The 14,310-nt window shown below is 40.2% G+C and overlaps 1 protein-coding gene across 1 annotated transcript in view; it reads left to right on the top strand.

Annotated features, from left to right (window-relative positions):
- dst (dystonin) overlaps nucleotides 1-14,310 on the top strand; it is a 241,730-nt gene that overhangs the window by 84,234 nt on the left and 143,186 nt on the right. Inside the window, exons 7-8 of the mRNA XM_077230331.1 lie at nucleotides 1,418-1,510; nucleotides 11,931-12,097. Of these exons, the coding sequence (XP_077086446.1) occupies nucleotides 1,418-1,510; nucleotides 11,931-12,097 (260 nt within the window). The remainder of the gene's footprint in view (nucleotides 1-1,417; nucleotides 1,511-11,930; nucleotides 12,098-14,310) is intronic.

Here is a 14,310-nt window from a genome sequence, read left to right as displayed (position 1 = left end):
AAAATAGATAAAATCTCCAATAGATAATGTGCCGAGGGCCAACAAATCTAAATTTGTGCTACTCAAGATAAGTGAAAGATGAGGAAGCAGACTTTGACATCATAAATCATAAACATTTAAGATGGTATTGCCTTACAATGGCCTTTAGCTGTGACTGTACATAAAATATTGCATGACATCTCATTTGTAATTGCTTCATACATATAATTCTGTGAAATATACACCTAAGGAATCATTGCTTACCCAAGAACAAGTATGGTTACAGTTGTGGGAAAGCTGTGAAATAGTCATCACTGCAGGCTATTATCATGATACACAGCACATAATCCTCATTTAAAACCAATGAATATTAACGCAATAAGCTACAAGTCATACATAAGTGCGTACCTGTGATTTTATCATGGGTAAGGAGATGTTCTTTTGCATGATGCAAAATAGTGAGTAACTCAATATGTTTAAAGAGAGTTTTCCAAATTAGTTGCAAATGCAACTAATAATAATATTAATAAATAATTAGTAATAATAAAAAAAACTGAAATCAGCAATACCAGTCTAACAACTTGGCCCATTTTTGTAGCAAGTTCACTTTAAATGTGGCATTTCGATCAGAAAATCTAAAACTACTGTATGCAAGCAATTTACCATCTTAAGTCCCTATTCCTGAAACATCAGTTCTGTACTGTAGTGTCCTCTTGTGGTGAGCCGCTGACACTGTTACATAAGCAACATCTCTTTTGTTATAGATTTATTGCTCTTAGAATTATTATGTTTATAATCTAGCCATATAACCATAGATTGGTTCTGGAAATCAAATGCATATTTAATTGCTGTATTATAAAAAGACTTGTTGCCATCAACATATATTTTTAATGTTTATATATTTATCTATAGTAGTGTTTGTAAACCATATTGAAAACATTCCATAGTAAAGTATAAAAACGTTCTTGCAAGTACTTCTGTGGACTCTACAAATAATTCTATATATATATATATATACACACAAAAACTCTCATGTTAGATGTGATTAATCGTGAGTGATTGATTTGACAGCACTACTTCAAGTACTTATTCCCATCTCATTTGCATCTATATTAGAATGAATTAATTAAGCAATTGAATTAGATTTAAATGGCCATGAAATTGAGCAGCAATTAAATCTTACTGAATCCAAAATATAGCCTTGCACATTGTAATATTGCTGTGTTTTGGCATTGATGATTTTACGAAATTAACATTTCATTACTGTTAAATTGCATATGGTTTTGTATGAGTCTTTGTGTATAAACATGCATTGATTTAAAACTAAAATGTCATTATATATGCAGTCATGTGTTTCATGTCTTCATGGAAAGCTTTCACAGCACTGTAAGATTATGTTTTATCACTCATCATAACTGTATAACCCTTGTGTCCTCAGGTGAAACTGGTGAACATCAGGAATGATGACATAACGGACGGAAACCCAAAATTGACATTGGGATTAATATGGACCATAATTCTGCACTTTCAGGCGAGTCAACTATTTTTGTGTTGTTTATTTGTCCAGTTAAAGATGTTTGAAGGATGTCCGCCCTGTTTATTCCTCACAAGGTGAAACTATGCCAGTAATGAGTTATTGAAATTGTTGTGGTCTTAGTTTCATTTTGTTGTATGACTAGTATTCTTGTACAATGTTTCAGCTCTTTAGATTTGACATACATGCAGAAACTGCTTTCATTTTGCAGTTCATTCTCTGACCACAAGAGGTCAGACATGTATTTGCTTGAGGGTGTGCAGATATTCAGTGAAATGAGACAAATGTACAGTTTGCTCTGTATTTACTTCAGTCTGTGGCTGTGAAACGTAACCAAAATTGCTTTATTTGGCTGCTTTATTTCAGCAGATACATACAGTGTATATATGTTTGCTTCAAAAGGCAAACATGCTGTTATTATATAAAATCACTATTTTTAACCGTAACTCCTGGAGCTTTTAAACTAGAACCACTCATAACACCTTAGCAACCATTTAGAAGTGCCTATCATCCACTGAGGAACCACCTAGCAATGTCTTAAACCACTTACAACTTCTTACCAACTGCCTGACAATGTCCTAGAAACCACCCAGAACACCTTTGCAACTGCATAGAAACCAAAACACGCTAACAACCACCTAGCAACGCCCTATCAACAACTCAGAACATCTCAGTAACTGCCTTGTAACTACCTAGCAACCACCTAGTAATGTTTTAAACCACTTACAACATCTTAGCAACTGCTTAACAATGCCCTAGAAAGCATTCAGACACCTTAGCAACTACCTAGCAACACCTTAACAACCACCTAGAACAAATTAGCAACTGCCTATCAACACCCTAGTAAGTGCTGAACCTTCTTGCAACTGCCTAGTTACACCTTAACAACCACCTAGAACACCTTAGCAACTGCCTATCAGCTCCCTATACGTTCTGAACCCCCTTGCAACTGCCTAGCAACACCTTAACAACCAACTAGAACAAATTAGCAACTGCCTATCAGCACCCTATAAGTTCTGAACCCCCTTGCAACTGCCTAGTAACACCTTAACAACCACCTAGAACACCTTAGCAACTGCTTATCAGCACCCTATAAGTTCTGAACCCCCTTGCAGCTGCCTAGTAACACCTTAACAACCATCTAGAACACCTTAGCAACTGCCTATTAACATCATAGGAAGTTCTGAACCCCCTTGCAGCCACATAGCTTTAAGCCTTCGCATTTTTCTTCAAAATGCCCAATTAATTTAAGTTTTTCAGATATATTTTTGCATTTTCTAGGCAAGGCTTTATCAAGCCAATGTTTAAAGATTGTCTTTATTTCTCTTCTCTAGTGTAATTGTTGTTTCGCCGTAGGTGGAGTGCAGTGAGCACTGTTTCTGTCAGTCTGAGCAACATGTTCACTCAAATACCAAGTGTGATGATGCTGTAATGCGCTTTCATGCAGGAACATTTACCCTATTTTAATGAAACTTAAATTACGTGATTTAACTACATGGTGTGATTGGTTTATTAAATTCGTCATTTTAGTATCAACATGCACGAGCTGAACCTGGAATATATTAGTATCATTTCATACACAAGATCTGTCTTGTATCTTTTACTCAGTTATTCAGATTTATATTTTCATCAGATTCAACAGCTGATGGCATCCTGAGCAGGTGCATTACAAATGAGCTAAAGGTGCACATAGAAAACCATTTTGGCCTTTTGTGTTTGTGACAGTCTTTTATAAAACTCTTGAGTCGTAGTCCTGCAGCAGACGAGGCTCCGTGATCTGGAGTCTGAGGGAGTGTGTGCTTTATGCCGAGTTCACACTGAACGAGTTTAGGCCCGATTTTCGTGAGATCGCAGACAAATGCCCGAAATCACAGGTAAATCTGTGTGTGTCACGTGAGGGACTATTACACAGTGTGAATGATCAAAGATGTGATCTGAGAAAACTCTTTATTTACCCCAAACTCTCTTTCCAGAACACAGTCCTTGCTTCCCATGTTACCCGACAACTTCCTCCTGCATAATCTGTTTTTCTTTTTTGGATCGTAAATCTTCTTGCAGGCTATGATTTTTAATATTAATTTCAGTCTCGCGCGAGAACTCCGGTCTCATGCACGCACGATCTTGCGTTATTTCCTTATCAATTCTCATGTGTTTGGTTGTGAAACGTAGTTTGCGGACCAGACAGAAGTGATCGACGATTCTTTCTTTTGTTAAGTCATGCAGTGTGAAACTAGCCTGGCTCCGCCCTCCTATGTATGTCCGCTCAATTTTCATTTTCCTTCAGTACTACGTCTGGGATTGTGCTGTAGTCTTTGGATTTCTCCGGTCAGTTTTTTACCGGGCCAATCAGCGAACAGAGGGAGTAGCTGTGAACGATGACGTTGATGTCGTGCGTTATTTTGAGTTGTAGTTCAGTAACGGCAGCGGAGAAAGATGCGAGCGAAGCCATTCGTTCCATTCTGGCAACGCTGTCGAATATCAAGAAGTTAAAGCCGGAGCAAGAACAATCTTTGCTTAGTTGTGTTGGTGGCCATGATGTTGTGGCCCTCCTCCCCACGGGGTTCGGGAAAAGTTTGATTTTCCAGCTCGCTCTGTTAGTGGTGAATGAGTTGGCTAAGGCGAACGCTAGCCATACGTCACGACCAAACGTTAGCGATTGGTTATGGCAGATCCAGAGTGACTCTGGGCAGATCCAATAGTTTTAGACTTCAATAGAGTACCCACCTACAAGGAAATCAACACTTGTCAATGGACAAATGAAATGTACGAGAGTCTGGTGGGACCAGGCTAATGTGAAACCCCCTGTCGCTGATCCATCATGTAGTGTGCACACACCAGCAACTGTTACCCCAGATAGTCACGCAGTGTGAACAGAACAGTAACCCGACTACTTTGAAAATCGTGCAGTGTGACCTCGGCATTAGAGGTCAAACAGAGGTTTTACTGCAGCTGTGCATCTGCAGGTCTGAACTTAAGAAACCTTCTCCTCATCAAACGAGGAGTGCAGTCCTAGAGGCCGTTCACACAGGACACGCTCCAGCTTTCTGTCTGAGCTCTGAGGACTTTTAACTCTTTCCCTGCCACTCTTTCTGTGTTTTCACTGTTATACTGTAGGGGGCGCTGTTACACATCTTCTGAAAGAGTAGAGAACCTCAAAACAAAGGCGAAGAAGAAGCAGAAACAAGATATGTAAGCAGATGCATATGTGAATTAACGTGATCATTAACACTAAACAGCATATAAATCAAAACTGTCTAATGAAATGTCGATCCAGGACGAGCTTTAGGACTGTGAATGTGGGGGTGTTGATGAACTCGATCTTCTCCATCTGTGTTTTGATCATCGTTCTGAATCATCAATTCAGATGTAGTCTTTGACAAAAACATGATTTTATCAGCTTTTTCCTCAAAATGTTGTTTTTTTATGAAACTTACCCACATTTAAGTTTTGATAATAAAAATAATGCAGAAAGTTAGAATATATTTTTTTGTTTAAAAGCAGAGGGGCTGTTCTTTCTTTAGATATATTTAATGTTCTGATATTCTTACAACAAAATATTCTGGGGGCCATGAAATTTGTGGAAATAATCAAAAATGCTGGCGGGGAAAGAGTTAATTGTTGGTCAGTTGACACATGCATCAAATTAATGTCTTTGGGCGTCACATCATAGCTCACAGCTTTTTAACGCACACAGAATTTTTTTGAGATGCTGTGTGTCTCTGGGTTCCTGTCCTTTGGTTTCATTCTTCGGCCAACACGGATGCATCCTGGGACGAATATCCCCTGCTGATTTTGAACACACTGTCCCACTTTCACAGCGGCAGATTATTAATATCATTGGCTCGGCTGCTCGTTCATTTATAGATGATGTTATGAGGGAAAAATGTTAGCCTGTCACAGAGGTTGACCCGAGTCTCAGTTAAAAACCCAAACCATCACAGCTCTTCCCAATTCAAATCTCCAGAATGCAAGAATGACACCTTCACCGCACCTCGTTCTGGCAAACCACGCTGGCCCAGCCTCCCTGACGGCCCTCAATCGGCTGAAGGCATAAAAATGCATTTCTGGGGCATAGCCGAAGAATGTGTTAAATAATGCTTGGGTTCATAAAACTTGCTGACAGGTAGCGTGGGGACGTGCAGAAGCACCTGCCGCTGTCACTCTCACGCGAGCCGTTGGGCATGAAGCCTGTTCCCTCATGATCTGCAGTTGGATGGTACGTACAGTAGAGTAGTTTTTGATGGCTCTGCTCAGACATAAGTCTCTCAGGGCTGATTTTTTAACCATGTTAATTTTTTTTGCCCTCCGGTCTCTTCTTTGGAAATATCTAGTTTTGAATCGGATCCCGTTAAATACAATATCGCAATTCACTGTAGATGAACGTGTTGTTTGCAACTCTTTAGGCAATAACTTGTTAATAAAGATTTTAAAGAACGCAGTTATTCATTTAAACAATATCCACAGCTAGCATCTAAATACGGTCTGTTTGAACATGCAATCAAAGGCATTCAGTTCTGAATCAAGCTGGCGTTTGCCATTATGTTGTTTCAGAAGCTTTTGCTTTGTGTTTTTGCCTTATAAACATGCTTTGAAGCCCTTGAATAAAGAGTGTATGTAATAAAGAGGCCAGTGCGGAATATTGATTTAAATTTTGAGCTTAGATTTGGTGGGAAATTCCAGGTTTGCTTTATTCGTATGTTCGTTTATGTCATGTCTGCACAGAAGAAAACCCGACAACTACAGTACATGGTGGGGGCTGAGGAGAATTTGAGCTAGTCAGCTTGGGGAATCACTCATCGTCAAAACATAAAATCTGTGAAGAGTCTGAGAAGTGAAAAGAGTCTTTAGCCATAAAGGGAAAGTTGCAGAGCTTGTGCCAAAACAAGATTAGCAGATATGATACTTGCTCACCCTGCTAAAACATTCAGCATAAGGCATGTTTTGCTTGCTGGGAACAGCATATGTTTTCTTTTGGGTGCTGGTATGATCCCAGCAACACCACAACAAAACTTGTGTATGTGTTACATATAATGTTTCTTAGTGTGTGTTTGTAGTTAAAGAACAAGACAATTTTCCAAATTAATTTTAATAAATTATTTACTAAAGAAAAAATGGTTAACCAATGCTGGTTACATGTTTAGTCAAGTCAAGTCACCTTCATTTATAAAGCGCTTTTAACAGTATGGATTGTTTCAAAGCAGCTTTACAGTGATAATAGAAATTACCGTAACAGATTGTTTGGGCTTTACCACAGCTCTAGGATAAAGTTATTGTCCAGCTAAAGATAGTCTTGATTGATTCACTTACGTTGCGAAGATCATTAGTTATTAACTTAGGGCCTGCTAACACGACACCGTTCTAACAGAAAAACTCCTAACACGCTCCGGCCGCGCATTCGCACAAAACAGTGCCTGGTGTCTCGAGAACGCACTCCCTGAAATAGGTTTGAAAGAGGCAAATGATTATCCGTTTTCTCTGTGCAAACATCAAACCACTAACCCGCAAAAACGCAGACCAGCACTATACCAGCCCTAACCATCATTAACCAGCCTTGACCAGCCCTATACCAGCATTAACCAGCCTGGACCAGCACTATACCAGCATTAACCAGCCTGGACCAGCACTAAACCAGCACTAATCAGCCCTAAACCAGCATTAACCAGTCTGGACCAGCCCTATACTAGCATTAACCAGCCTGGACCAGCACTATACCAGCATTAATCAGCACTATACCAGCATTAACCAGTCTGGACCAGCCCTATACGAGCATTAACCAGCCTGGACCAGCACTATACCAGCATTAATCAGCACTATACCATCATTAACCAGCCCGGACCACTACTATACCAGCATTAACCAGCCCGGACCAGCACTATACCAGCATTAAACAGCACTATACCAGCACTAACCAGCCCGAACCAGCACTATACCAGCATTAACCAGCCCGGGCCAGCACTATATCAGCATTAATCAGCACTATACCAGCACTAACCAGCCCGGACCAGCACTATACCAGCATTAATCAGCACTATACCAGCATTAACCAGCCCGGACCAGCACTATATCAGCATTAATCAGCACTATACCAGCATTAACCAGTATGGAAAACAAGGAAGTTTCTAAGGATCCGTCCTCAAGTGTGTGTGATGATATGGTGGTTTGGGGTGGCGCAGATTGCCATGTCGATCCAGCAACGTTGTCCCGTTATTTTAAAAGGCCACATGACAGGCCATGACTCTCTCAGCCTGGTAAGTCCTATTTGAATGGCTCAACTTGCTGAGCAGAGGTTTCACACGCAGCCCAGAAACCATCAGGGAACAGATGAGTCTCTCTCTCTCTCTCTCTCTCTCTCTCTCTCTCTCTCTCTCTCTCTCTCTCTCTCTCCAGCCTCCCACCACTGAGGACATTCAGCCTCTGGAAACTCAACACCAGCCGTGATCTGGGGGTGGCTGTGTTTACACATCACATGAGGACGATGACGTTTCCTCAGCTGTGACAGAGAGCTACCTAGATCTGCGTTAGTTTGTGTCGCCTCAATCTGTATAGTGTTTGTTCTGGATCAGGGCAAAGGGTGCAGTTTCAAAGGTCACTGAGTCTTCAGTGTGTTGGCAGCATGAGAAGAAAGGGCCGGGCTGTGCAGCGAGCCTGGTGAACTTGTGATACACGAAACAGAAGTTTGTTTGGAGCGTCTCGGTCCTTTACCGAGTCTCAGAGGGATTCACATCATCCGTACTTCTCTGGATATTGGACTACTGCTGATTTGTCTGGCATCACCTTCATACCTAAATACTTGCTAGGGAAACGATGGCTGGTACTTCCTGGGATAAGAAACTCTTAAACTTGCTGAACTTGTTTAAAGCTGGCTGGAAGGAGTGAATCGTTCTGGCAGCCTTATTAGCATGAGCAACCACCATGGGTAATATGTGTGGATGCGTGAGGGACTCTAAGGAGGAGTGTTATGTTGATCCCACGAAAGCCCCGATCAGCCCCGCACCAAAGCAGCTCAGTGGACGGCGATACTTTCAAAGGAGGAAAACGAGAAAATCAGCTGATTTTAATGCCACTGATTCATTAAGAAGCCATGGAAACTGTAAGACTGATCACCTGGATTATGCCACATCTGGTGGTAATTATCTCAATCTGGTTGGTACATTGAACTCAGAGCAAGATGAGTTTCCAAGGCCCAGGCAGCATAGTATCAGCCATGGGGTCTATGTTGGAGAAGTCCCAGTCCTCCGAGGTAAAACTGGTAGAAATCTAGGTACTTATCAGATAAATAAGGACAAAAGCAGGCCCGCTGCTGAGCATAATCTACACTGGGTCACCAAGAGCTCCGGGAGCATCCCCACAAAGGAGAGGCTTGTGGAAAAGAAACTTTTGCAGAGACAATTGGGGAGGGCGGCTAGTTTTGGAGCGGTGGAGCATATGCTCCAGACACATGGAAACACGGAAGGGTTCTCCAAAATTATATGGGACACTCAAGTGCACAGGAAGCGGAGGAGGGCCCACACTTGCTCGGGAGATTTAGTTTCCCAGGCTTCTTTGGATACTGTCCAACAAGATCTTAAACTTGGTTCTACTAAACACCAGGAGGTAATATCAGCATCTGTCAACATTTGAGATGCCATTTATGATGCAATGACATGATGCACATGACGTTTCTTGAACAATTATGTCCATTGCACGTCATACACTGTTCATTTGTGATATACAGTATGCTGCATTCACACCAGGTCTTCGCTGCTATAATTATTTGATGACAACCTGGAACATTAGACTCTGAGGCTACGTCTGCATTAATCCGGATAGATATGAAAACTGAGTTTTCATTACAAAACACTCTCTGTCCACATTAGTGTTTTCAAGCATTTTCCAAAAAGTTTCTTATCCTAGATACTAGAATCTAGACACTATCCATTTTTTAATGAATGACACAGATTTTCCATAATATTATCATTCACTGCAGTGATTAGTCAGAGTTGGCATGTTTTGGTGTGTTTGGTTCTTGGTTTAATAGCTCAGTCTTTCCACAGCCACAGTCTAAACACCACATGCTCTGCTCTCTTCCTACAAGCTATAATTACACTGTGGCCGGCCGGCAGATTCCTTTGAGTTTACTTCAGTGTCAGCACGTACACATATTATACACTTACCGATCTGTAAATGATTGTTAAGCTGTTGTGGTATAATGAGTTTCCTTAAATCAGTAGGTGTTGGCTTAACTTTTGCTCCAGGCATTTAATTTTAGAGCTGAAAATCCTTCTTTGTAACGTGAAATCTCGTTTTGCAGTGCTATATTGAAAAAGCATTTAATATGATTAATGTCTACATGGAGACTACTATATATCTAAATGAAGAAACAGATCAACCAACCTATACTGGTGAATCACTGATCAAATGTCACATGATTCAGTTTTTCTACTTGCACCAGCTGATCCTCAATGCTGAAACATTTAGAAAAGCCCAAATTACATATTTTTGCTAATATTATATTGATAGGATTAACAAACATCGCCCTTTCATGGTACTATAACACAATGTACAGGGGTTAGGCAAAAAAATGTGAACACCCGGAAATAGGCAATATTTTGATATTTGAACTTCCAACCTTATTAGAGTAGATTAATACATCTTTTGAATGTGGTCTATCAGAACATCGGCCAGTTGCTTCAGAGATGTTGAAGGAGGGAATCTGCTTCTCACTCAATAATATTCAAGTCAGGTGATGAAACTGACCAGGGCAGATGATGAAGTTCATCTTCATGCTCTAACGGTCCAGGTTTTATGATCATAACACCATCTTTTTCACATTTTAGCAGTGGTGTCTGAGATTAAATCTTTAATTGATGTTGGTTTTGTGAAGTTTTCTGTGGTCAGGTTTTGTGGAAACGGTTTTCAGGGTGAATATTGAGGTTTGCTGCAGTTGTTCTGTGTTGTTTGGACACAATCCTTCTTAGTGTTTGACGGTCCCTGTCATTCACTTTCAGTTTTTGCCCTTTATTCTTCTTCACTGATGAAGTCTTGACATGCTTTGTGTTCACAGTCATAATCATAAAGACTGTTGTTCTTAAAACACACAACAATTGAGGTGCACAAAAATCTCTGTGTGCACGATATATGCATCTTTATTTATTCTTAATTCTAAACTCACCTTTTGCTAGATTATTTGCTGAACAGATTGAAATTACATTATGGCAAAAGTCATGCACATTAATAAAAAAAAAAAGTATAATTCTGTTATATGTTATATGGTTTTTAAAACAGTTTAAAGTCTGCCTGTGGTAAAAAATCACGCTTTTAATGTTATTTATATGTAGTATTTATATGAGGTTTGAAATCGCTGGGGTTTCTGACGTCACAAACTACCTTGTAACCAATCAGGAGTGCGTTTCCCAAAAGCATCGTTAGCCAACTTTGGTCGCAAGCTTCGTCGTAATCAGCATAGTTCAATGAGTCGGTGTTTCCCGAAAACATAGTTCTAACGAACATTCGAAAACAGCATCGCAAAATTGTGTGGTTTGAACTACAGCTCTCGACCTGTGGTTAGAAGCAGAGTTTCTTGTTTGTATGACATGTGGACTCAATAAATCCTTATCTTGAGTAAAATAAGCAAGCTGACATTCAGTGCAATCTGTATCTTTTATTTAGAATACATACAAATGTCGTTTACGTCTTTTAGTTTGTCAAGAGATTTAAAGCACCGTTTTTGAAGAGTGCGCATGAGCGAATGTGCTCTAGTACGTAAGAACGAGCCTATGATTGAATCTGGAAATAGAGCAAAATAACTGAGAAAAATTTGAAATAGTCCTCAGATGTCATGTCTGTAATTTATAGCAAAATATCTAGCATTAATTCGATCTCAACCGATTCATTAAAAGAAGTTATTACTCCACCACATGCGTGACATCCTTAACCAACGTGGTTGAACGACCAATTTGCGACAATATGGTTTCGGGAAACAGTCGGGACTAGCTAGTTGATTTCTTCAACAATGCAACGTACTATAGTAGTTAAGCATCGAGTTACGTTGTTGTACAGGGAATACACCCCAGATCAACGAGTGATCGTCAACGAGTGGATCTCTGAGCTGGTGTGAGTGAGTGGAGGCGGGGCTCATTTGCATATCCATAGAACCGCATATACTAAACGAAGCAAGAGAGTAGAGTTACATTCATTCAAGCTATTTTAAGGCATGAAGAAATTTCTTTTCAAGGAAAAAATGATTTAAATATGTCATTTTGGTGATCAAAGATGAGTTTTAAAGGATACAATTATTGACTATAGGGAGATTTTTCTGTTACAAAATGACAATTTCTACAGATTCCTGAATATGACTGGGTTTGAAAAGAGGCCTCGTATCTATTATAACACAGGTCCTTAACAATATTAATGAAAATGTCATCTTTCCTGCATGCAGATCTCGGACATCCATGTGACGGGAGAGTCCGAGGACATGACAGCCAAGGAGAGGCTTCTGCTGTGGTCCAAGCAGATGACCGAAGGCTACGTAGGTGTTCGCTGCGACAACTTCACTACCTCGTGGAGGGATGGACGACTGTTCAATGCTATTATTCATAAGTACAGGTAATGTCAATTTTCAGAGCATATCCATATATATATGCCTTTTTTTCTGTTTGCATCTGATTTCCTGTTTTAAAGACTGAGTAAATAAATGACAGAATTTCAGTTTTTGGTGACCTATGTAAAGCCTGCTTACAGTGCCTAGCATAAGTGAACACACCCATGCTAAAGTTGACTAAAAAGAGGAATAAAAAACCATCTTTTGGAAATTGATCTTAATGCCTTCATTTAAAAAATGAGGAAAAATCCAACCTTTAAAGGGTTAGTTCGCCCATTTAAGACATGAAGTTGTATGGAATCCTTACCAGCACTATAGTGCATACACACTGACCCACTCTGTAGTCACCCCCCTGGTCAGAGTTCTGGCCGCTGGAAGTTTTTCAAGAAAGTACTCCCGGTTAGTTTCAGGGGCCTCAAAACTGTGCGTTTTTACTTGAAAAAATTAATTTAACACACAAAAAACACGCCCGTCAAAATTCATACCTCAGTTTTAATCGGCACTATTTTCTTTCCATTTCTATCAATCCGCGCTGCTGTCAACGTCAACAGTGCGCACGTTCCGATCAGCTGTTCCATAGTGTTTACACAATCAATTACGAAACGACGTAAAAAGTAGAAAAGGAACGATGGTGCGAACTTGTAAATTTCCAGGCTGTGTTTAGACTCCAGTGGAAAACACGTGAAAAGATGTCTATTATAAAAACAGTATATAGGGATATAGGTACAATTTGCTGAGAAAACTATTTGATTGAACACACACACAATTGAGGTTTTGTGTAATTCTGAAATAAAAAACTACAAAGCAACATGAGCGATCACACTTACTCTGCAGACATCTGACCGTCAAGTCCAGCTGGTTTGGGTCGCTTTTTCCAATTGATTTTAGGTACGTAGAAGAACGTCTCCAGGACACCAGCATTTAGCATTGCAGGGAAAACGTCATTGGATGTAATGCAGACAGACGGTGCGTTGGCCTCCTCGTCAATCGATAGGTTTTGCAGCTGTGGCATGATGAGTTCCCATTCGTGGCAGCAATAGCTTTCAACCTCTGTTGGCATAACTTGACAATTTGAACAAGTGCACCACCATTTGTCGTTCATCCTGGCTCTTGCTACAGCTGTGGGCCCAGCATCAACTTGGACAACTTCATCTCTGTCCTCTCGCTCTCTCTCTTCCCGTTCTATCTCCATCTGTTGAAGTTCGGCATCGGTATACTCCGGTTCATAACGGTATCCCTTTGGCGTTGTGCTAAAATTACTTTCATCCTCATCTGTTCCGTCTGACATTGTGCTAAAATTGGTTTCATCATCAGAAGTTACGCAGTCAGACTTGTTGTCAGCGAGTCGCGCTATCAACAGCTGATCGGAACGTGCGCACTGTTGACGTTGACAGCAGCGCGGATTGATAGAAATGGAAAGAAAATAGTGCCGATTAAAACTGAGGTATGAATTTTGACCGGCGTGTTTTTTTTGTGTTAAATTAATCAAGCTTTGAAGCGCAAATAATTTTTCACGTAAAAACGCACAGTTTTGAGGCCCCGGAAACTAACCGGGAGTACTTTCTTGAAAAACTTCCAGCGGCCAGAACTCTGACCAGGGGGGTGACAACAGAGTGGGTCAGTGTGTATGCACTATAGTGCTGGTAAGGATTCCATACAACTTCATGTCTTAAATGGGCGAACTAACCCTTTAAGGACAGCAATTTTCTTTGTAAATGAATAATGTATCTTAAATAAATAAATGTTCTTCCTTAAAATACAGGTTGCGTAAGTCAGGACACCCCTATGTTAAATTCCCATAGAGTCAGGCAGATTTTTATTTTTAAAGGCCAGTTATTTCATGCATCCAGGATACTATGCATTCTGATAAAGTTCCCTTGGCCTTTGGAAATAAAAAAAGCCCCACATCATCACATTCCCTTCACCATACCTAGAGATTGGCATTTTAAGGAAGAACATTTATTTATGTACGATACATTATTCATTCACAAAGAAAATTGGTGTCCTTAAAGGTTGGATTTTTCCTCATTTTTTAAATTAAGACATTAAGATCAATTTCCAAAAGATGATTTTTTATTCCTCTTTTTAGTCAACTTTAGCATGGATGTGTTCACTTATGCTTGGCACTCTACTTGGATTTAAATCCCAGTGGTGTGTTTCACTGTCAGCTGTCCACATTGGCAGAAAAGGCAACATTACATCAATATCTACCAGGTTC

The sequence above is a fragment of the Siphateles boraxobius genome, unplaced genomic scaffold, assembly GCF_051911475.1.
Source record: "Siphateles boraxobius isolate OS27281-9 unplaced genomic scaffold, OSU_SipBor_1 142, whole genome shotgun sequence".
Classification (NCBI taxonomy): Eukaryota; Metazoa; Chordata; class Actinopteri; order Cypriniformes; family Leuciscidae; genus Siphateles; species Siphateles boraxobius.
This window is presented reverse-complemented; position numbering and strand designations above follow the sequence as displayed.